At 36.7% G+C, this 24,098-nt stretch overlaps 1 protein-coding gene and 1 long non-coding RNA gene across 7 annotated transcripts in view; one reads left to right on the top strand and one right to left on the bottom strand.

Moving 5' to 3' along the window:
- Positions 1 to 345: 345 nt before the first annotated feature.
- The window catches only part of LOC106867400 (uncharacterized), a 41,489-nt gene continuing 17,736 nt past the window's right edge, over positions 346 to 24,098 (bottom strand). Inside the window, exons 6-8 of one of the 6 annotated variants that reach the window (XM_089345656.1) lie at positions 17,917 to 18,099; positions 12,918 to 12,986; positions 346 to 2,823 (exon numbers count right to left, since the gene is read on the bottom strand). In XM_089345656.1, coding sequence (XP_089201782.1) covers positions 12,933 to 12,986; positions 17,917 to 18,099 — 237 coding nt within the window. In that variant the 3' untranslated portion in view covers positions 346 to 2,823; positions 12,918 to 12,932. Of the gene's footprint in view, positions 2,824 to 5,883; positions 6,087 to 12,917; positions 12,987 to 17,916; positions 18,100 to 24,098 lie in introns of those variants that run through there. The other 5 variants (XM_089345641.1, XM_089345649.1, XM_089345648.1 and 2 more) reach the window with 5 other exon arrangements.
- LOC149137063 (uncharacterized) lies at positions 7,838 to 18,349 on the top strand. The gene is made up of 2 exons (XR_016239100.1): positions 7,838 to 9,928; positions 18,030 to 18,349. It is a non-coding gene; the product is annotated as an uncharacterized LOC149137063 (long non-coding RNA).

The following is a 24,098-nucleotide window of genomic DNA, read 5'->3' as shown; positions in this document are numbered from 1 at the left end:
TAATTCCTATATTAGGACTGATAATATCAAATATTGAAGGACTGATATATATATATATATAAGAGGTATTCCTATTTATTCATTTAATTCCTATATTAGGACTGATAATATTAAATATTGAAGGACTGATATATATATATAAAAGAGGTATTCCTATTTATTCATTTAATTCCTATATTAGGACTGATAATATTAAATATTGAAGGACTGATATATATATAAAAGAGGTATTCCTATTTATTCATTTAATTCCTCGCTAAACTTTGAAAGACTAAACACCGGCGCAAAACCGATTAGTTAAAATATGATTTTTCTTCTCTTACAGGACCTCCTTTGGCCGCAACACACAAACAAAACTGTATGCACTAAAATCTTTCTCTATACGAATGACTCGAAGTAATATGTGATCTGCTTTTTCTTTCTCTCATATATTTGTGTTATGTATGTTAAAGTTAACATTGTGAATACGTACGCCAGTATATTTTCAGTTAAAATATAGTACAAAAGTATTTGTTACACGAAGACGTATTTTTATATTTTTATTTTCACATATATATACACATTGAATAAACTTCTTTACGATTTATATTAGAGGGTTAAACTTGTTTGATTTAAACGAAAACTATACATGTGTATAAAAATGTAAGGCATTTTCAACTTTTTCTCTGTGCTTTTCGTGCGTGTGTGTGTGTGTACAGGTGCGTGGCCAAGTGGTTAAGGTGTTGTACTCTCGATTGAAAGGTCGTGGTCTCAACTCCCAGACCAATGGTCTGTTATGTTCTGGAACAAACCACTTCATTTTACGATAGTTCAGTCTACTCAGTGCGAAATGGACAACCCTGCGTTCATGGGAGAATGTTGGCAAGGAAGTACATAGTGACCAGCAATGTTATAACATCTGATACTCTGGTTGATACAGTGATTGATCTATCTATCTACCTATCTATTTATCTATCTTTTTATCTCTCTCTCTCTCATTCGATATATATATATATATATATATATATATATATACACACACATATATATTCACATATATAAAATCATTATTTTCGTCGTGCACAGCGAGATGTGGAACGAATATTTGCATATTTATTCATAATACGTTTAGGCAGATCCAGGCGCAAAATATGCTAGCTGTTTAAAATGTACCTCAATTGAGAAAAAAGACTTATGACGTTTATGATGACGGTGTGTTCAACACACTCGACTCATAAGCACAGAGAATTCTGGAACACCAATGTTTCTCTCTCATGTACTCGCGTGCGTGTGTGTGAACAGTATGTATGTGTGTATATATTACTTTCCTTGCACTTGGAGCTGAATTCCGTTTTCTACACCTAGCTGGGGTTTTTTTGTTTTGTTTTGTTTTTTTACCTATGGACCCTTTTGATAACTTATTTTATTCTTGTGGTCCCCAATATCTATTTAATGTTTAAAAACTAGTTTTATAGATACTTCTTTTAAAATTTCCCTTCTGTTCTTTACTCATTCACTCGTATTTCAGTGGTTGGAAACATGTTAAACGATATTTATTGTAAGAAGCCTAGTTCTTTCCTACAATAAATACATCTGAAGCAAAATGTTTTCCTTAACCCCTAAAATACTACCATGGACCCCATCCCCCAATTTACTATTTTGCTTGTATGGACCCTCCCCACAACAACAAATCTTATATGGCTCCCCAAGGGTCTTGTGGAACCTGGATGAATATTCTTCATTCTTGTAGTTGTTTTCCTCTAATTTTCCCTTAAATGCTTTCTCTAACAAAAACTTAGCGTTTCCTATCTTTCCGTCACAAGTTTCATCTTCTGTTCACAAGTTTCATGGAAGGAATAAAACTGCTGACTATTATATATATTTTTAGGTGTGACCAACGCTTAACTGGACCATTAAATGTATCTAACTCGGAGGTATTCAAATATTTATTGCCTTCGGTTAAAAAAAAAAAAAAGAAGAAAAAAGTGATAATCACTCCTCCACAAAATGTCAAACATTTAAACAGCCTGCTGAGCTGCTGCGACCCCGCTTCGGTCATGACTGACCATGGGATTGCACCTAGAAAGTTACCCTCCCAGGCACAAGTCCGGGCAAGTTTGTTTTTATGGAAGACCAGCAGTCGCCCATGCATATACTAGCCTCCCCTCTCCACGCCACCGGTGTTATCCAAGGGAAAGGCAAACGCTGATACAGCTTGGCACCAATGACGTCGCAACTCATTTCTACAGCTGAGTGAACTGGAGCAACGTGAAATAAAGTGCCTTGCTCAAGAACACAACACGCAGCCCGGTCTGGGAATCGAACTCACAACCTCACGACCGTAAGCACGATGCTCTAACCACTGAGCCATGAGCCTCAACTAGATACTACACGTTAGGTAACCAACGCCTGTATATTTGCCGAATGTGTTTGTATAAATTTGATTTGCAAATGTGTATTTTCACAAATGTTGACGATTGTGCGCGCGCACATGTGTGTGTGTGTGTGCGCGCGTGCAGGGTGAAGGATGTGTGTGTGTCGGTTTGTGTGTACATATACCCGCCCAAAATGAATGGCTATATTATCTGTTTGTAGTTTTGAGTGCGATAAAAACGACGTCAAATACACATGAACGAAGGCCACTGGTTGCTCTTTCCGAAGATCGAATCCACTATCGATACTTCGTGCGTTACATCTCCGGACAGGACAATCTGTTGAATTCTTCAACATTGGTACTTCATTTCTCGTTGCTCTGCTCAGCGGAGATAAATTAAGCGGGGTCGCTTAGTGAATATCAGCCATACACTCTCACATAAGTCACCGTCAAAATAACGCTGTGGACGCCTAAAAAATAAACAGATATTTCTTTTATCATTTATATTTGCATAGAAAATAAAATATATAAAAAGTTCTGGCGTTTTGTCAGAACTTTTACACTACAAAAATTACCGACAATCCATGTAAAGATGATTAAAGGGAACAAACTAAATTTATTTTATGCAAGAGTGACCTCCCTTGTAACACAATTTCGTTGTATATTCATATCTTCTGTAAAATTTCCTGTTTCTTTTTTTGTTCTAATATGCAAACAGATATTGTTGTATGTAAGTAAAGCTTCTTCTTTTACTACACATTAACTATATTACGTTAAGTATAAACCGCTCCTTTTTAAAGGAGTAATTTATTACCTTTCGTTAAATTACTATGTTTACGACTGCAGTGCATTTCGATGCTTTTCTACAATATTTCTTTTTGATTGAAATATTACATATATGTATATTTAACATCTCGTTAGTGTATTGAAAACATTTCGTGTGATTGTATTTTAAAATGCAAATTTTAAAATTTGGGTTTCGATATTTACTATTTCGAATATACATACGAAAACTGTTTACTCAAAGACCGTTCTGTTGCTTAAAGTGACAATAACACTACTAATGTGGAAACATGTAGGGAGGTTTATGGAAAGTTACTATAAATATATGACATATATTATATAATTCAACAGCATATGCTTGTGAAACTTAAATTCTTTTCCGTTCAGAGGTACGTTTGAAAATTGTACGCACTAATTTATCTCCCTTGTTTAAGTTAAGGGAGATAATTTACTGTATGTCAGTTTCTCGGAGTATGTTCGGAGATGTGTGTGTGTAAGAGAGAGAGAGTATGTGTTCACGTCTCTGCGTGAATCTGCATGTGTGGATGCGGTGGGATATTCGTCAGTGTGTATATGTGCTACCTGTGTAGCCGCGCGCGCGCGCGTGCAGTAGAGAGTGTGTGTATGTGGAGTGGTGTATCCCTGTGCTTTTGTATGTACGTGAATGTGTGTGTATGTAGGAGGTGTATTCATGTGTTGTGAGTGTGTGAGCGTGCACGTGCGTTTGAACATGGCCATGCATGTCCATGAGTTAGGGTATGTATATTACGTGGCTGCATGTGTGGCAATGTGTGACTGTTTCAATGTATCGGTATCTCAGGGTGTTTGTGCCATTACTCCAATGGGTCCCTTAATAATAGACCAGGATCAGATCGTGAAAGGAATACAAACATACATACATACATAAGTACCAGCTGGCAGTGAACTCGAGAAACGCTCTGTTCCTGATGATCTCTTTTATAGCCCCAAAACAACTTGGCTCGCTTACCTCAGAGAAGACCGTGATGGGAAGCACTCAGCATGGGAAGCACTCAGCATGGGAAGCACTCAGCATACAAAAAAAAAAAAAATACCATGCATGGGTATGTTACCCGGAAGCTTGAAGGAGACAGTAGAATTGACACGAAGCGCAGCCTCTCTTGTACACAAAACCACTGCATCACATCACACTTTGAAGGCTATGCATTTGCAATCGAGGAACAGGAGATTGCCACAAAGTACTTGGTGAACAAGAGAGACAGTGACGCTCTTGTAATCCCGAGGTGCAACCGCATATGTAGGCTATGTCATGTTTCTGGGGAAGACATTACGCATGTGATTAGTGGCTGTCCTAAAATGTCGTCACGGTACTACTTCGGCAAAAATTCCTGTCAAATGTAAGCATAACAGGCCGGGTATTGTTGTTTGGGACAGAGGGGCAAAGGTATGTACCATCGTAGAGGTTAACTGCCCTGCAGATATAAATATCTCTGAAAATAAAAAAAGAGAGGATATCTAAGGACAACTGTTTTGAAATCTCCAGCTTCTATATCCAGACTATGAATTCATATTCATACCAATAATAGCTGGAACACTAGGTTTCGTAAGTAAATGCTTAAAGGAGAATCTGGATAAATTGGGATTTTCAGAAAGAGAAATTGACCGGCTAATTCGTATATTACAAGTTCAATCAGTGAGTGGGACAGTAAGAATATGCAAGACTTTTCTCAAGATCTAAATGTGAATTTGTCTGTGTTAAGTACATCCCATAGGTGAAGCTTTGTATCTTTGTTGGAAACCGGCTCTCTCCTCAGTGGAAGATTTATGATAATTAAAAAATAGAAGAGGCAGATATAGATGCATACATACATACATACATACATAGTAACGCAACCAGAGATGCCCGCCCTAGAGAAGAGGAAACATCAGAGTAACAAGTCAGGTTGGAAATTAGACCTTTCTCGTGTGTGTGTGTGTGTGTGTGTGTGTGCCATTGTTCAGTTTTATTTCAAGATTTCTTGTCAATAGAGAAAGAGCCGGTTTCTAACCTAGATTCAAGGCTCCTTCACTGGAATTTCAATATCAATGACAGGGTATTTTTCTTGGTTTGTATGTATGTATGCCAGTTGGTGGAATTTTCCAATCCTTCAAAATATATTTATACATATGCATGCAATGTATATGCCCTGAAAATTTCTGACCTAGGTCAGAGGAGGATAGTGGTTTGCGCCTGAAGAATATCTTTGAGTTTTTCTCAACAATATGAAACTATTAGTAACACTTAAATACGTGAATTGTGCCTTTTAGATAAATAATATTTAGCTGTTTCCAGATGGAGTACTTTTTTTGTTGAATTTTCTATTGAGGAAGCCCGTCGCGCGCGCGTGTGTGTGTGTGTGTTCTGGTGTCGATTTCTTCGGCTAAACCCTCCAAGACGGTGATCCATCCATCCATCCGTCTGTCTATCTGTCTTTCACTTTCTCTTTCGCTTTATCTCTCTTTTTTCTCGCTTCTCACTTATCCTTTCTCACTTTCTCTGACTTACTCTTCGTTTCTCCCCCCCCCCCCACTCCTCCATCTCTCTCCGAATAACAAGTGTCCGAAACGTTAACCTATTTTTCTTTACAGCAAGAAACATATTCTACTGTTTGAACTAATTCTTATTAATTTTTGCTGTTGCATACCACTAACTTCTTCAGCTTCTACAACTTTATTCTGTATATTTTGCTTGTGTAGGATATGTATGCATTAACAAACAAAAGTAAGAATTTATCGCAACAAATATTCTTTAAACACAATCGTCTTCGTTATCAAAATCGTCGTTTTCTAAAGTGTCCATCTCATCAAAATTTTCAGTATTTTCCTTAGGTTCTTCTGCTTTTTCTGTGTTCTCTACCGTCACGCAGTTATCATAGGTCTGATCAAAATGCCATCTTTTCTGACCAGATGTTTTGCCTGTCAATTTATGTAACTGAAAGCAATAAAAGAGAACCAGAATATCATTATTAGAAACTAACCTAAACCAGACTTACAGATTCACTACCCTTAACCATATTCTCCTAGGTTAATAAACACATTAAAAGGCTACAGAAATTATACTTATGTTCAGGATCTCCCCACTTTAACACAAGAAGCTGAATTTTGTCTTAACTAACATGACATTTTGTTGGAAGACTTTAAGAAACTTGTTTACGAAAGAATCACAGCATCCACAATGTCTGTGTAACTTACAGTAAATTCATATCCCAAATCCATTCCCACTTACTCAATTATTTGGAATCAATAATAATGATTTAGAGATTCGAAGCAAAGAAACTAAAATATAGTTGTCTAATGAATTAAGGGTGGTTCCTTTCCTTGCGAAATGTAAAGGCACTACAATGACCTATGTAGAGGCGCAATGGCCCAGTGGTTAGGGCAGCGGACTCGCGGTTTCGATTCCCAGACCGGGCGCTGTGAGTGTTTATTGACCGAAAACACCTAAAGCTCCATGAGGCTCCGGCAGGGGATGGTGGCGAACCCTGCTGTACTCTTTCACCACAACTTTCTCTCACTCTTGCTTCCTGTTTCTGTTGTGCCTGTAATTCAAAGGGTCGGCCTTGTCACACTGTGTCACGCTGAATATCCCCGAGAACTACGTTAAGGGTACACGTGTCTGTAGAGTGCTCAGCCACTTGCACGTTAATTTCACGAGCAGGCTGTTCCGTTGATCGGATCAACTGGAACCCTCGACGTCGTAAGCGACGGAGTGCCAACAACAACAATGACCTATCTTCTATCTCTCATTTTATTCATTCCCACGTGACTTCATTTCTGTGTAATAAATACGAAGTTTTAGATTTTGTCAAGGGTGAATGTGGTACATTGAATCGATGGCACCATAAAATATTTCTTTTGTTTACTTATTTCATTCACCCCGCAAACATGAACGCTAAAGACAACTTTAGCAAGATTTGAACGTAGATGTATAATTTACATTTAATCACGGTACGATACAGAAAGAAATAGCTTAACTCGGAAAGGGATTAGAACGATTAATGAATGAGAGATGGTTTTCTCTCATTCATTAATCGTTCTAATCTCTTTTCGATAAACCCCTTGGGGTTAACTATCTAACGAACTGTCTTGCAACCAAACATCTCCACCATGTTAATTCAGTACATTAAGTAGTGAGAAAATACAGTTTCGTGTGAGGTAGGGGTGTACGTATGTATGTATATACATATAATTCTTCTTGGAATGGTGGAACTCGAAGCAGATAAAGCTATAAATAATCCTTTCTACTGGAGGCACAAGGCCAGATATTCTGGGGAAGGGGTCCAATCGATTATATCGATCACAGTACTCAACGAGTATTTATTTTTTCGAAAGGCAAATTCGATCTCGGTGTAATTCGAACTCGGAACTTAAAGACGAACGAAGTACCAACTCATTACCTTCATAAAGCTATCAATAATAAATTTCCAATATGCCACTTAGACCACTCACTCTCTCAGCCGCCGATCAACCAAGAGCTTAACCTCAAACTCTCTAGACTTCAGCAGTTAATTTTTAGTATACTACTGAAACATTAGAATGTACTCCCTAATCTCTCCAGAAAAGAACGACTCCTTCTAAACAACATGCGAGAGAAGGACCTCGTATACCTCCTTTCTGACAAAGGGAAAGAATTCTGCGTCATCTTGAGAGACACATATAACAGCTTTGCATATGAGCACCTTAACAACGGTGAACTATATACAGAAGTGACAGACATTACTGCATTACACATTGAACATCACATCAACACTGCATGGACGGATATCTGCAGGCGTAGACAACTCCCTAACAAATATAAACACAACCTCATCGTCAGGAACAGCAGACTACTAACGTTCTATTACCTCATCAAAACCCACAAAACCAGTGTGAATCTACAGATTAGACCAATTGTCACCAGTCTAGAAGGACTTCTCTATAAAATCTCCTGGTTCCTCTCCCATATACTCAAGCCTATACTTGCTATTTTTCCTGGACATATCACCAGCTGCGACGAAGTCATACAAAGACTACATAAAATACAACCTGACTAACTTAAACTCAACTTATATGCCTTTACCCTCGACGTTGTCTCCCTCTACATGACAGTACCCGCTCATCCAGCGGTCAACTTAGTCACTGAGTGCATCATTTCATACAACATATACTGCTTTGACCTCACTCCACAAGACATACATCAGCTTCTATGAGTCATCGTTGAAAATACATATTTCACTTTCTACCACCAGACATACAAACAAACAACAATCCTACCCACGGAGTCCAGTCTTTCAGGCCTTCTAGCCATCACTTATATGAACCAACTGGAACGTCGAGCGCTCAACACCTGCCACTCCTGTGTTTTCTTCACCCAATACATAGATGATATACTCATCTTTACATCATCTCGAGAAAAGGCTGACAAAATATCTTCGACATTTTCAAACACAGATAACAACATACGATTTACTACAGAACACCCCGATAAAAATGGTTTCTTATCTCTGCTAGACATCCAACTTAGAATAACAGATGAAGATACTATATATACCAACTTCTATAGGAAACCTGCCATTAAAGACCTGTTTGTGTATTACAGATCAGCTCTTCCCCTTGATGCTAAAACCGGATACATAAGAAATGAACTTAAGCGTACCAGGAACAAATATAGCAAGACAGAGGACTAGATCACTCACACTGAGCACTTCATAGATGTACCGAAGATGAACGATGCCCAATATCCACAATGAATCGACTTAAGAATCAAAAGCGTCGCAGACATAAGATCTCCTCCAACAGCTGCTTCATGAAATTACTACATTTCAGTGAAAGCATAACCACAGATATCCGCAATGAAGGACTGGACATACAGTTAGCACACTCCGGCCCTTCTCTGCGTGGATACCTGTATAAAGAGCAATCCAGAGACTACAACAATCAATGCTCGCTGACTAATTGCTCTATCCGCGGTACAGGTATGTGCCAACGGACACACGTGGTATACCAGATTAAATGCAACAAATGTAAGTTCTACATTGGTAGCACGACTCGAACACTCCACACTCGCATTAAAGAACACCTCAACACACGCGCATCCTCATGAAAAAAAAACACATTGACAAATGTAGTAACATCAACTAACACATTACTGTTACCATTAAAGCCAGTGGGCAACTTAAGAATTAAGGAAGCCTTGTTCATATATATATATATTCTACCCGCAAATGAATAATAGATTAGAACTCAGCACACAGTCCTTGACTTAAAAAGACACACGCACAGGTACACGAACTAAATGTCTCATAGAAAGAAGAAAATTGATTTGCGAAATACTATCGTAGCAATTGACGTCGCTCACGAGGAAAGCGAAATAAGCATCAAAAACGCTTGAAAAAGATTTAAATCGAAATCAAAATGTTATCCAACAAAAGTTCTTTAAACCCCGATGAAAGGACACATAAAAGACCAACAGTAACAACAATAAAGAAACAAAAGACAAAACAAAGATTACCAAGTAACTTTTAATTTTCGTTACCTCATCTTACAGTCCATTTTGCATAGTTTACCCTTCAATCTCTTTGAACGTCACTTATGAAGCAAACTATAACATTTTATTATCTATCAATAATGGTTTCAAATTTTGACACAAGGTCAGCAATTCCGGGAGAGGAATAAGTCGATTACTTCGACCCTAGTGTTCAATTGATGCTTATTTTAGTGACCCCGAAAGGGATGAAAGTTCAAGTCACTCTCAGCGGAATTTGAACTCAGAACGTAACGGCAGGCGAAATACCGGTAAGCATTTTTGTCCGTTGACAAATTCATCTGCAGCGGGCAGCTTAGCTTAATGGTAAAGCACTCGGTCGGAGTCTTGGGAAGTGAGTTCGAGTCCCAAGGCTGTTTGTGGACAAATTTTTCCATCTTGTAAGGATAATTTACCTAGTATTTCTACTGTTGTAAAGGTATTTCTGCGTTCGAAAAAATATCTCATTTGTATCGAACAATATATGCACATATGTGTGTGTGTGTTAATCGAATTTTAATTTCGTTAATCGTTAATCTGTTAATTTCTTGAAAATATAACTGAAGTTAACGTTAATCCGTTAAAGTTAGCGTTTATTGAAAAAAGGCATAACTACAGTTTAATACCCCGCCGACTTTGTTGCCCCATAACTTACAGAAAAAGTGATACTTTTTAACGAAAATTTCACAAAATGACCGCCTATATTCTGTAGATTGAGTGTGTGTAAAGATTTGTTGGAAAAAAATTTTCCGAGGGGTTGGGGAGAGGAGTTTTGGAAAATTCACAGGACCCGATATTTTCTCCTTCATAACTTTCTGGAAAATAGGTATTTTTTAAATAAATTTGATATAAATACATTTCAAACGGTGTGTAGATTACGATTGCAAAGAAATTTGTAGGCAAAATTTTTGGAAGTGGGGAGAAGTTTCTGGAAAACAGAGTTTCGGATCAGACGGCCCACATAAGTTGCAATTTCCGCATTTTGACGGGGATATTTTTCCAATGTTTTTCACCATAGTCTTCAGAATGATGGGAAGCATCTTTTCACGAAAACAAAGGAAAAATTTGAAAATGTTTTTTCACTCCTGCTACCCCATCACGATTTTGGCCATTTTTTTACTACGCATGTAAGACCCGTGAGAGAAACATTTTCGGTTTAAAACAAAATTAATAATTTCAGAGGAAAATGTGTGATTTAAGGGAGATCTGGTTGTTGTTTCTAGCACATCCCCAAAACCTCGCTTCCCGTTTCTTTCTCACTCACACATATATTGATATTTTTTATGGAATGATGATGTCAAAGTAACATACGTGTAGTCCCAACCAAGTGAGGCTATGTTATGTGTGTGTGTAAGACCTCCCCCCACAAAAAAAAAGCATCTTTAGTGTTCTTGTCAAATGTAATGCTTATTTGTTCACGTTATTTTGAATTATTCAGGTTCAAGCGGGGTGTCCACAATATTTGCTTGTAACTTTGTAAATTTTGTACATACAGATTTGAAATTTTGTCAGAGGGTACTTTATATACCACTGGTTTATAATTATGTAATTTTAGCTGATCTTGCTGTGCAAATTTGACTTTTATGGGCAGGTAAATTTAATTAACAGTTGTAAAAGCAATAACATTCTGGATAAACACTAAAATTGAAAATTTTAATGCATCCTACCTAAGACAATCTGAAAACAATAGAAATTTTTAAACGTTTACTGGTTTTTATGAAGTGTTTGGGTTAACGGACTTGAGTTAACGGAAGCTGAATGTAATGCAAGGTAATTAGACCGATAATGATTTTCAAAGTTAACTTAAAAGTTAAATCGTTAACGAAAATGTTAAGTTGGTTAATTAACGATTAACGGACTTATGCCCAGCTAAGGAATGGCTGTGTGGTAAGTAACTTGCTTACTAACCACATGGTTCCGGGTTCAGTCCCACTGGCTTTGCACCTTGGGCAGGTGTCTTCTCCTATAGCCTCGGGCCGACCAAAGCTTTGTGAGTGGATTTGGTAGACGGAAACTGAAAGAAGCCTGTCGTATATATGTATTTGTGTGTCTGTTCCCCCAATATCGCTTGACAACCGATGCTGGTGTGTTTACGTCCCCGTAACTTAGCAGTTCGGCAAAAGAGACCGATAGAATAAGTACTAGGCTTACAAAAAATAAGTCCTACGATCGATTTGCTCGACTAAAGGCGGTGCTCCAGCATGGCCGCAGTCAAATGACTGAAACAAGTAAAAGAGTAAAAGAATATATATATATATATATATATATAAAAACTTCTTTTATTTCTCTTACTTGTTTCAGCTATTGAACTGCAGCCAAGCCACCTTGAAGAGTTTTAGTCGAAAAAATCGACCGCACGCTATTTATTTTACATCCGTCTCTTTTGTGAAACAGCAAAGTTACAGCATAGCAAATAAATAACACTGGCTTTCAAGCGGTGGGGAGGGACAAACACTTAAACAAAGTCATACATACGAGCGCGCGCACATACACACACACACACACACATATATATACCATTAGTTTCCACATAGTTTCCGTTTATCGAATTCACACACAAGGAAATGGCCGGTCCGGGGCTATGGTAGAAGGCATTTGTTCAGTAGGCGCGCGATGGGACTGAATCTTAAGCTAAATGGCTGCAAAGCGAGTTTCTTAAATTCTTAGCTATGCCTTCGCCTATATAAGTAAATATATATATATATATATATATATATATATATATATATATAAATCTTTAGTTAAATATATTCAATGAGAATATTATATACTGAATTTATATTGAGTGCTCTATTGTATCAAAGTATTAATACTATTAAAATATTTATGTATTTAATACGAGCGATTATATATACATTTCATAATATATTATTATTAATATCAGGAAATCAGTATTAGATATATACATGTGTAGAATAATTGTTGTATTAAAACTATATGTAAAATATATATGTAAATATGTATAAGTATCAATATATAATATAATAATAATAAAATGTCAGTTTAAAAATTTTGAATTAAGTTTTAAAGCATCTTACGATCGTTTCAGAAAAGCACTGTCCTAATAATGGAATCCTATATTGATAAGCATTTATACACAACTCTTCTACTCTTCAGAGATATAAATTTCGAATTTAGTATAATTAATCGAATGGTAGTCTTTTTTTTGTTTTTGTTTTGTTTTGTTTTTTTGTTTTTAATATGAAGTAATATTATAAAATGGTGTATGTTTAAAATTAAATATTAAAAATTAAAAATTACTGCTTTGCATTTTGGTTAGTGCACCTCATTATGAAACTTTGATCCATGTTTTCTTCTTTGGTTGGGCGTCTGTAATAATCCAAAATAGCAGTAATTTTTAATTTATATTTCAAACAAACACCTTTTTATAATATTACTTCATATTTAAAAAACAAGAAAAAAAACTACCATTCGATAAATTATACTAAATTCAAAATATTATAAAAAATATATATATATTTATATTGTTGTTGTATTTGGGGATGGTGATATTGCTAGTTTAGCCAATAAAAACACACGCACTGTATATTTGGTGTTAATTTGCTTCAGCTTTATATTACATCACATTAATCCTATTTCAGCCAGAGTTCTTTCGTCACACTTCTGTGGCCTCATCAGTGGTCCTTTGCTTTCTTATGTGCGTCCCACCTTGCTAACTATCAGCCATTTTGTATTCTTATTGTATGTGTCTACGCATGCGTATCCCTCTATGTGTGTCTATGTTTTGTAAGTGCATGTATTATTATATATATATATATATATATATATATATAGAAAGAGAGAGAGAGAGAGAGAGAGAGAGAGAGAGGACCTAGCCGAACGACTCGAAATGCATCTTCGACAAGTTCTCATAACCGACAAGCAAGAGAACGATGAACAAATACACGTTTCTATACATTGTCATTTCTGACAAGTAGGTTGTCTCTTCGCGATAATCCATGGAAAACTGCTTTCAATTTTCTGCTCTTCCTAAATCGTCAAACTGTGCAGAACACAGCTACCTAATATCTATATCACGACAGCGAATTCATTTGCAACTCACCTTTAATTCTAAAAGGAATTGTATGGCTGCAATTAACGTGGAAGTTTACTATTGCAGCTCACCTTAGTATGGTCTATCAGACTGTCTGCCATCCGTCGACGCTGTTATCTTTGATTTACCCACAAGTATCCAATCACGACAGAATGATGAATCTCAATTTTTCTTCGGAGTACACGAACTCTAGCACACACAAAATACTTATACCAGTTACACCAGCACCACTGTCACACAAGCCTTTTCATGTACACATTGTTAGCTAGCTGACATTCATATACATTTATATAAACAAGCATATCTTTAGTTTATGAATTTACAACAGTCTGTAAAGATTAAAATGAAAAACAATTCGTAACTTAGAAATGTAACTGAAAATTGGTGTAATACATTTTTTGTATTACTTGTATATTATTGGTTTCAAATGTTGGCGCAAGGCCAGCAATATCAGGGAAGAGTGTTAAGTAGAGTGCATCGACCCCAGGGTTCAACTGGTACATATTTTATCGATCTAGAAAGGCAAAGGCGACTTTGGCGGAATTTGAACTCAGAATGTAAAGATGGACGAAATGCTGCTAGGCATTTTGCCCGGCGTGCTAACGATTCCGAGAGCTCGTCGCCTTATATTACTTCTATAATATTTATTTCTTTATTGCCCATAGGGGGGACAAACAAGGACAGACGAAGGGGTTAAGTCGATTACATCGACCTCAGTGCGTAACTGGTACTTATTTAATTTGTAGCAGCGCGGCTTTCTCCTCTCGAAGCATTTATACACAATAGTTCTATTGTTTCTCTGCATCGTTATTTCACTTTGGGAGCAGATGCGGACATCTTCCCCATCAATTGTAAGCATGCCTTAGCAAGCTTCGTCGTCGGTTTTTGATACCGTTACGTTTTGATGCAACACATTCATTATGTCAGCATAATTTCTCTTTTCCTCAGTCTTCCTTTTTAACTCAGTATTCACTGTTAATTTCATTGTTGGATTTGATCTGATGTTGAATTTTTTCAAAAAATTCTTAATAATTGTAATAATTCTCCGACGAGTCTATTATTTTTATGGTAAAAAGCAGTTCACAAAATATTTTAACATGCGAGTTCAAATCCTTTCCCCGTAGGGGAGGCACATAACATTGTAACAATGCCCGCAAGCAGCAAAAATTTTCAGCCAACAATTCAACAATACCTTAAGTGTTACAACAGCCAATAACAGCTAAATCCAATTTTGAATACAAAAAAATGAACCGATTATTAAGAGCGGAACTGGCACGAACTACCCTCCGACACAAACTTTTTCTTTATTTGCCACGAACTTCCTCACTTACTCAGACCGCTACCATTTATATGTAGTGGTCCAGTCCATTCTCGCTAGGCTGTGTCGTACTCTCGCACATCTCCCCTTTTGAGATTTCGTGTTTCAAAGGAATAAAGAAATTCTTTTATTTACTATATTTTTAGTAGCTCTTTCTCAAGATCTTTGGACTGCTTTCGTTTTCTCATGCAGTTCTACAGGACTATTACTTTTGGTACCGGTACATCGAATATTTCAAAGAATACTTCCATGGGAATTTCTTCCGGCTCTTGGGTATACCGCTTCCTTACCTGGTTTATATGTCTCGTATGTTCACCATGTGACCCTTTAATTCGATACACCATACTTCTAATTTTTCTGGTAGCAAGGCCATCTTCCCAGCCTTCTTTACCGTTTCTGTAGGTTTTGAAATGCACTTTATCACCTACCTGGACGTATTTCGCTGGCTCTTGCATCTTTCCTTTACATCTTTTTTTCTCGGGTAATAGCTTAACAAAAATAGATTTTATTCTTCTTGCGAATATCAATTCTGCGGGAGGTTTCGCTGAATTTGTACTTGGATTGGGGGGGGGGGGCGGAGGTCATTCCGTATATTCTTAAGAAATTTGTCAGTGCTTCGTCGTTACTTAAGTCATTTCTCGCTTTTCTTAACGCTCTCTAAAAGGTGTCCACAAATATTTCTACCTGTCCGTTTGACTTTGGGTGGTAGGGTGGAGTGAAAATATGCTTTATTGCATGCCTTTTACAGAAGTTCTTGAATTCAGACCCAGAGAACTGCGTTCCGTTGTCTGAACCTAGCGTGTCAGGGACACCGTATCGTGCAAACAATTCATATAAGAACTTTATAGTTGTTATAGAAGTTGGTCTATAACACCTGCAATCTCTGGCCACTTAGTACAACTGTCTACTACGATTAAGTAGTGCCGTTTATCGATCCGGCATAGTCAATGTGTAACCTAGACCATGGGTTCTCCGTATCTGGTCACGATTGATATTTTACCGGTAGGGCTTTGACTGCGAGCGCACAACTTCGGCACGTTCTCACTAAGTTTTCGATATCTCGATCCATACACGGCCAATAAACATAACTCCTCGTTAGTGCTTTCATCTTTGCCGTTCCTGGATTGGGGCCTGACACTTTCTTTGATTGTGCTTCCTGGGACGACATATTTGAATTTTTGCAGAGTCTTTGTCTTGTATTTTTTCACATCATGTTTAAGATTTACCACTGTCTGACATTCTTCTGCGATGGTCTGTAAAGATAAATCTTGGTTTGCTTGCTCCATTTTCGAGAGAATCCTTGCCCGAATTTCTCTATCTTCAGGTGCTATAAGTCCTTGCACGAAGATAAGTGATTTGAACATATTCTGAGTGAGATTCTAGAGTTCGAAATTTTCGCACATATGTTTGACTACTCCAGTGTAGGTGATAAAATCCTCCTCCTCATTTTTTGTTAAGTTCCAACATTCCATTCTGGTGTTGAACAAGGAACTTCTATCACAAAAAAAAAAAAAATTTGAAAGCAATTCCACGTCTTCTTGGAAACTAATCTCACTCGACATTTTAGGTAAAATAAAGTTACAGTAACGCTCATGTTTGGCAGGAGCTACCTTGCGTAGTAAAACCCTTATTTTCTGCTCCCACAACCATGACTTGCACTCGTTGTTAAAAATTCCTCGCATCTTCTATAATACGCGGGAAACGTAATACCCTCCTCCGGATTATACGTAAATTCAGAAATTGTGTTAGCCATGCCGTCTGGCGTAAACTCATTCACTAGATTTTCGGACTTGGTTGACTGTAACTCAATTAATTGTTGTTGTTGTTGTATTTATTTTTGCAACTCCTGTAGTTGTTCCTAGTGCTTCTCTTGAAGCTGTACTACTGCAGCTAATAAGTTTGCCATGACGCAGAAATTGTTAACTAACCAATGTGAGTTTCGAACGATCCTCGCCGTCAGAAGTTATATCCTTATGGACAAATGAATACACTGTAACAGTGTAATAACAATATAATTGAAACAAATGGCAGTAACCACACGCAACGTAACAACAATCTTTTAAGAACTAACAATCCAACACGTTAACTCCAACTTTGACTATCGGCACACGAACTGTGGAACTATTCCACTTACTCAGACCACTACATATAAATAGTAGTGGTCCAGTCCATTCTTACAAGGGGGCGTCGTACTTTCGCACAACAATTATTAAATACATTAAATACTAAAATATATTAAATGTATAAATATATAATATCTGAATATATAAATATATAAAATACTAAAATATATTAAAATCTACTATATCCAGAGCTTATTTTTCTTCTGTTTCTAAATCCCAGTGTATTCGCTTATACAGGATTATGTATATGTGTAACGAGGCAGGGAGAGAGGGAGACAGAGACAAAGAGAGTGTGAGTGAAACAGACAGACAGGGAGTCAGACAGAGAAGGATTTATTTTATATCCCTTAATATGTATTGGGTTATATATTTTCCGTACATAGATACCAAACCTTATGTATGTAGAAGTTACCAAATTTACATTTTTATCGAATTTGACTTAGTAATATATATGTGCCCTCCAGAATATTTCTATGTTGGTACGAGTTAAATCTAGTCACTACCAATCATAGGTTGCTGACCTTCATAAGCATTGACTGTTCTTGTTAAGCCGTATGTAATTCTTGTCTTTTGCAAATCAATAAAACAATAGTAATAGGCAATATATAATTTACTCAACTCCGTAAGACGACGAACGTGAGAAAATCTATGTTTATATTATCTATATGCATTTTATCTTTATAGAATGTATATGTGTAAATAAAAGAAGAGATTGATCACTACGCCAGAATAATTCGTCACCAACCTGGGTGAAATTTCACCTACCATGTCATGTTTCTCTTCACATTGTGAAATGTTTCTTTGAAATTTTTGAATATTTGTTTGAAATCGTTCAAAATCTCCTTGAAGACTTTTAGGGTTTGTTATTTCGTCTTCAGGTCCCGATTTCCGTTCGCCGAGAGATCTCAACCTGTCCCGATCACCTGGCTGTTTGGACGCCGGGTTTCTCTAAAAGCAGACAAGAGAACCACACTAATTAGAAACTAACCTAAACGAAGGTGACAGATTTACAACTATCAGTGATATTGTGCCAGTTATTAAACATCTTATAACTCAAGAAAATTGAAATTACGAGCGACGAATTTTACCACGTTTGTGCAATGAAGTGGATTTTGAATTCTTCTTTGGAAGACATTAACACAAATGTTAGTATTAAAACACAGGCGTTGTATCGACTGTATAAAATACGGTGAATTTATATCCACATCGATAATTCAAAGCTTTACTTTTAACAATATTCGTAATATTCCCAGTTCCATTTACTTGGCAGCAGAACTGCTTTGATTAAAAGTTTATAAAGGCTTGGAGATTCAGATCAAAACCAAATGGCAACTGGCACGAAAACATTTCATTAATTTAAGGGATTCTTTCACATATACAGAAAACTATTTTGGCAACATTATAACCTTTTCAATATCCTATTCAATTTCTACCTCTCTCTTCACCCCCTCCCTATCTCTCACTTCTCCCCTTCTTTCTCTCCTTTTCTTTCTTCAAGTACATACAAAACTACACTATGTTGTGTCACGCTACTTTTGACAAAAAATTCAGGAAAAGGGCTGTGATTTTCTGTCAACAACACGCCCCTTTCTCATTTCCACTCTTTCTTAGATCGTATTTTGCTTTCTTCATCACCCATTCTCTCCCACACACCTCTTTCTCTCAGTCCCTTTACCACTAGTTTTTCCACTTTCCATTTCTTTGTTTTATTTTCTCTCAATCCCTTTCCGTCACATGCAACTAATTATCCACTCATCTCTCTACTCGACAGCTAGCATCTTCACTATTTAATTCAAGGAAGTGTGTAGAGAATATTTCACAAGGAAAGACAGAAAGTCATTTTACATTTAACATCTAACTCACACACACACACATTCTCTCTTCCTCTCTCCCCCTCCCGCTCTCTCTTTCTCTCACCCTCCCTCTCTCCCTCTCCCGCCCGCCCTCTCTTTCTTTCTCTCTCTCTATTTATATATCATCATCATCATCATTATCATAATCATCAACATCACCATCATCATTTAACGTCCATTTCCCATGCTGGCATGGGTTGGACGGTTTGGCAGGCTTCATATAAGTTTTGGCATAGTTTATTTGGCTGCCCTTCCTAGCGCCAATAAATACATGTGTATACATAATATATAATAAATATACGTGTGTATATATATGTTTCTGTGTGTATAGATATGTGTGTAATGTGTGTGTGTGTGTGTGTACTTATATATATACATACATACATATATACGTACACAGACACACGCACACACACACACACACACACACACACACACACACGCACACATATATATATATATATATATATATATATATATATATATATATATACATATATATATGTTGTGTGTGTGTGTGTGCGTGGTATGTAGTTCAAGTTATAATCCAAGCTGTGTCCTCGTGAATCACCTATTATTTGATTCGCTGTCTTAAGAACTTCTAATAGAAAAAATCTTACATGTTTTTTTTCCTTCGTGTACAATTTCGTAAATCCTATTAGCAAATGCAACGCCTGTAACGGTGAACAATGCCCCAATTCCATCAACATAAAATTTGACTGGTTTTGAAGATAAAAGTTATCTAGATTAATTTTGATTCCAACTAAATCGTTAAATGTCTTTCCTTGCAATGAGTTTTGTAGAGACAAAAATAAGTGGTAGTCGGATGGCGCAATATCAGGAGAGTATGGTAGACGGGGTAAGAGATCCCAGACAAATTGATGTAACTTGTTCGGGTAATCAAAGATACATTTGGTTGGGCAGATTCTTGTAGGCACCCTACCCCTTTCCTGTTGGCAATCCCCGGCCTCAATTCTTTGATTTTTTAAATTCAAATTAGCCAGCTGGTTTTGTGGGACAAGCTCATAATAAATAATTCCTTTATAATCCCACTAAACACAAAGCATAGCTTTCTTGGCATAGATATTCGTCTTTAGTTGCTATTCTGGGGTATCCTTACACAAACTTCAGGACCTTTTTCGCACTACGTTTTCGTTCGCAATCCATTTTTCACCCCCAGTCACAAGTTGTATAAAAAAGGCATGCTTTCTTTCCGTTTCAAAAACATATCACAAACGGAATAGCAGTCCAGGCAAATATTTTCTGAGAGTTTCCGAGTGACCCATACATTATAGCAAGAAATGTATCTTAGCTTCACTAGGTGTTCATGAGCTGTACTTTTAGAAACTTCCAACTCCTCTGCAAATTCTCTAGTCGTGATATTTGAGTTTTCTTCCATTTTTGCCTTCTAAACATCTTCATCCAAATTTGAAGGTCTTCCCCTGCGACTATCATTTTCCGAGCTAAACTCTTCAACTTCAAATTTTGCAAACTACCTTCGAACAGTTGATTCACCTACAGCATCATCACCATAAACTTCTCAAATGTTTTTGCAAGTTTTTGCAGCATTTTCTCCTTTTTAAAAAAAGAAAAAAACATTATAACGTGAATATGAAATGTTTGGTTATCCATTTCAAATGTCAATAAAGGGTAACCGAATGAAAGATAAATCTATTTTTAGTCAGGAACAAAGAAGAGTTACACTACCACTTCAAGCAATGCCAAAGTTTTAACTGTTACGGTTCAGGTGAGTTCCATGAAGCGTTAAAAGATTTAGCTTAAAAACGCTCAGAACTTTCCGGACAACCTATTATATATGTATTATATATGTATGTATATATAAATGTATATATAGATGTATATATATAAGTATTCGTTATTTATCAATAGCATTTTGTATATCATACTTAATGTCACTGCTGGACGCTTTTCGTCTATTACTGATATTTTTCTTTTTAGAACTATATGTCTATACAAGATGCTTTCTCGAGACGAATACCGCATTTCTGTGGTTTTCTACAGTATATACAAGTTAAGTAAGATGTACAAAACTACATATATATATATATATATATATATGTATCCTCATCATCATCATCGTCATCGTTTAACGTCCATCTTCCATGCATGCATGGATAACACGGTTGACAGGAGCCGGCCAGATAAAAAAAAAACTTCTCTAAGTTACTGTGTCTGTTTTGGTAGGGATTTTACGGCTAGATGCCCTTCCAAACACCAAGCCAACCACGTTACAGTGTGGATTGGATGCTTCTGACGTGGCATCAGCACTGGCAGGGTAACCAAGTAACTCGCAAGACACGGAATCATCATCATTATTATTATCATTATCGTTATTATTATTATTATTATTATTATTATTATTATTATTATTATTATTATTATTATTATTATTATTCAGTAGTTTTATGTTTATCACGTGCTTTCACTGCACTACCGAGCGCCGCTCTGTGTGTCTTGGGTACGTGCTGTGGTTTGTCGTGGTGCTCTTATTTCCACTGCATTGAAAGTGCTTTACGTCGGATGTGCGTGGTGCCTATAAATGCTATTTTCTGTATGCTATATACATTCGTAAGTCCTGGTGTTTTGGCTATGTATTTATCTGAATGCTTTTTAACCATACTTAATGCACCTATTATTATATTATTATAGGGACTGATTCTGCTTCTAGGCTCCACATTCGAGTTACTTCTATTTTCAGATTTTTGTATTTTGAGAGTTTCTCTGTTTTTTTTAAAGATACATTGTCATCTGTTGGTATTAATAGATCGATTAAAAGACATTTTTTCTTGATGATATCTGGTCCATTAACCTTGATTTCTCTGTCTCTGTGTATTGACGTATCCTAGAGTATGGACGCTTTCTTATTTTCTGAGACTTTTTCTGAGGTGTGCTTATACCATCTTACCATCACCATCATCATTATCATTGTTATTAATATTATTATTATTATTATTATTATTATTATTATTATTATTATTATTATCATCATCATCATTATCATTGTTATTATTATTATTATTATTATTATTATTATTATTATTATTATTATTATTATCATCATCATCATTATCATTGTTATTATTATTATTATTATTATTATTATTATTATTATTATTAATGCTGTTGTTGTTGTTGTTATTATTATTACTATTATTATTATTATTGTTGTTGTTGTTGTTGTTGTTGTTGTTATTATTATTATTATTGAGTAAGAGAGCAGCGCATGCCATCACAGTCAAACTGGAGTACCAATAGACACCGCCTGATATACCCACCATGACTACCGATTTGATAAGATTACACCAGGAACATGCATCATAACCATATGTGCGTGACATGGTGACCTCATATCAAGATAAACAGCTAATAACCTTGCAGGTAGGTCCCAGTTAGAATTTTCTTCAAGTCGAGTAGCCCATCACGCTCAAAAGGTCGCTGAATAAAGTTTGTTTAAGAATGATGAACGAAACATCTATGTTTCCAGAGGTGAATTACTCCAGCCTTAGAGAATCCCTCTCAACATACGGCTATAATGCCCCTCGCTCTCCTGATCGTGATCAGAGATGCACATATCGTCAGCCACTAAGGAACATGCTCAACTGGTTAAGGTCAAACAACTGACAGGCAAATCTGTGGTATTGAGCAGAATATTTGTTGTAGCCCATCTTTTGCACCTAGACAAGACATATACATTGTTAAACTTCCGATCAATTAAGATCAGAAGCGATGAGACCCACTGCCTGGTACCGCATCAGGGCATAAGAGCTATGAGAATCATTGCCTGATACTGCATCAATGCATTTATTATTATTGAGTGAGAGAGCAGTGCATGCCATCAAAGTGACGCTAGGGTAAAATATACGAAGCCCAGTATACCCATCATGATTACTCGTCTGATAAGGGTACACCAGGCACATGCATCACAACCATATGTGTGCGACATAGTGATCTCATAGCAAGGTAAACAGCGCAAGACATTAGAATTTTCTTCGAGTCGAGTAGCCCATCCCGCTCTAAAGGTCCCTGAATAAGGATTGTTTAAGGATGTTGAACAAAACACCCATGTTTCCAAAGGTGAATTATCCAAACTCCAAAGAATTCCTCTCAACATATGGCTATGATGCTCTCACACTACTTCTGCTCGTAATCAGAGATGCACATATCGTCAGCCACTAAGGGACAGGCTCAACTGGTTACGGTCAAGCAACTGACAAGAAAATCTGTGGTACTGAGCAGAATATTTGCTGTAGCCCATCTTTTATACCAAGACAAAACAAAGTACACGATAACACTTCCAATCAGTTACTATCAGAAGCCATGAGGGCCACTGCCTGATACTGCACCAGGGCATATTATTATTATTATTATTATTATTATTATTGTTATTATTATTATTATTATTATTATTATTATTATTATTATTTGATGAAATCTCAACTTATTTCGCTGGGTATGATGGAAAATGTCAGCTGTCCACAGCTAGCAGATTAAGGTGATACTTGTTTACTTCAAGAACCCTGCAAATAATTGCTGCAGTTCCAAGCAATGCTGATCTTTGTTGGTGTTCTACTTTTATATTTGTACCTGTCTTTTTGAGCCATGTTGGTAGTTCAGTGCTGATAATTCAAAGTGTGCCAATTACTAATGGTATCACGTCTACTCTCCTCATTGACCACAACCTTTGATCCTGTTGTCAACCGAGACATGCTATGTCGATTATCATGCATGCTTTTTCCCCTTTTTTTTTCACTACAGCAATGTCCGGTTTCCGATGTTGAGTCAAGTGATCGCACTAAATTATTGCACTCCACAGGGTTTTGCAATCTTCATTCTCAGTGACTCCTGGGGTTTTCTCATACCACGTCTTTGCTCATTGTAGGCCATGATTTCCACAGAGCTCCCAATGGATCATTCTTGCCACATCGTCATGTCGTCTTTTGAATTCGCGTTGCGCCAATTTCGGGCATTCTCTAACGATGTACCATAGCGTTTCACTCCTCTTCCTACACATTCTGCATTTGTCGCTGTCGGTAGTGGAGTCCGGTAGAATAAAGTGAGTCAAAGACCCAGAGT

The sequence above is a fragment of the Octopus bimaculoides genome, chromosome 2, assembly GCF_046866305.1.
Source record: "Octopus bimaculoides isolate indiv1 chromosome 2, ASM4686630v1, whole genome shotgun sequence".
Taxonomy (NCBI): domain Eukaryota; kingdom Metazoa; phylum Mollusca; class Cephalopoda; order Octopoda; family Octopodidae; genus Octopus; species Octopus bimaculoides.
This window is presented reverse-complemented; position numbering and strand designations above follow the sequence as displayed.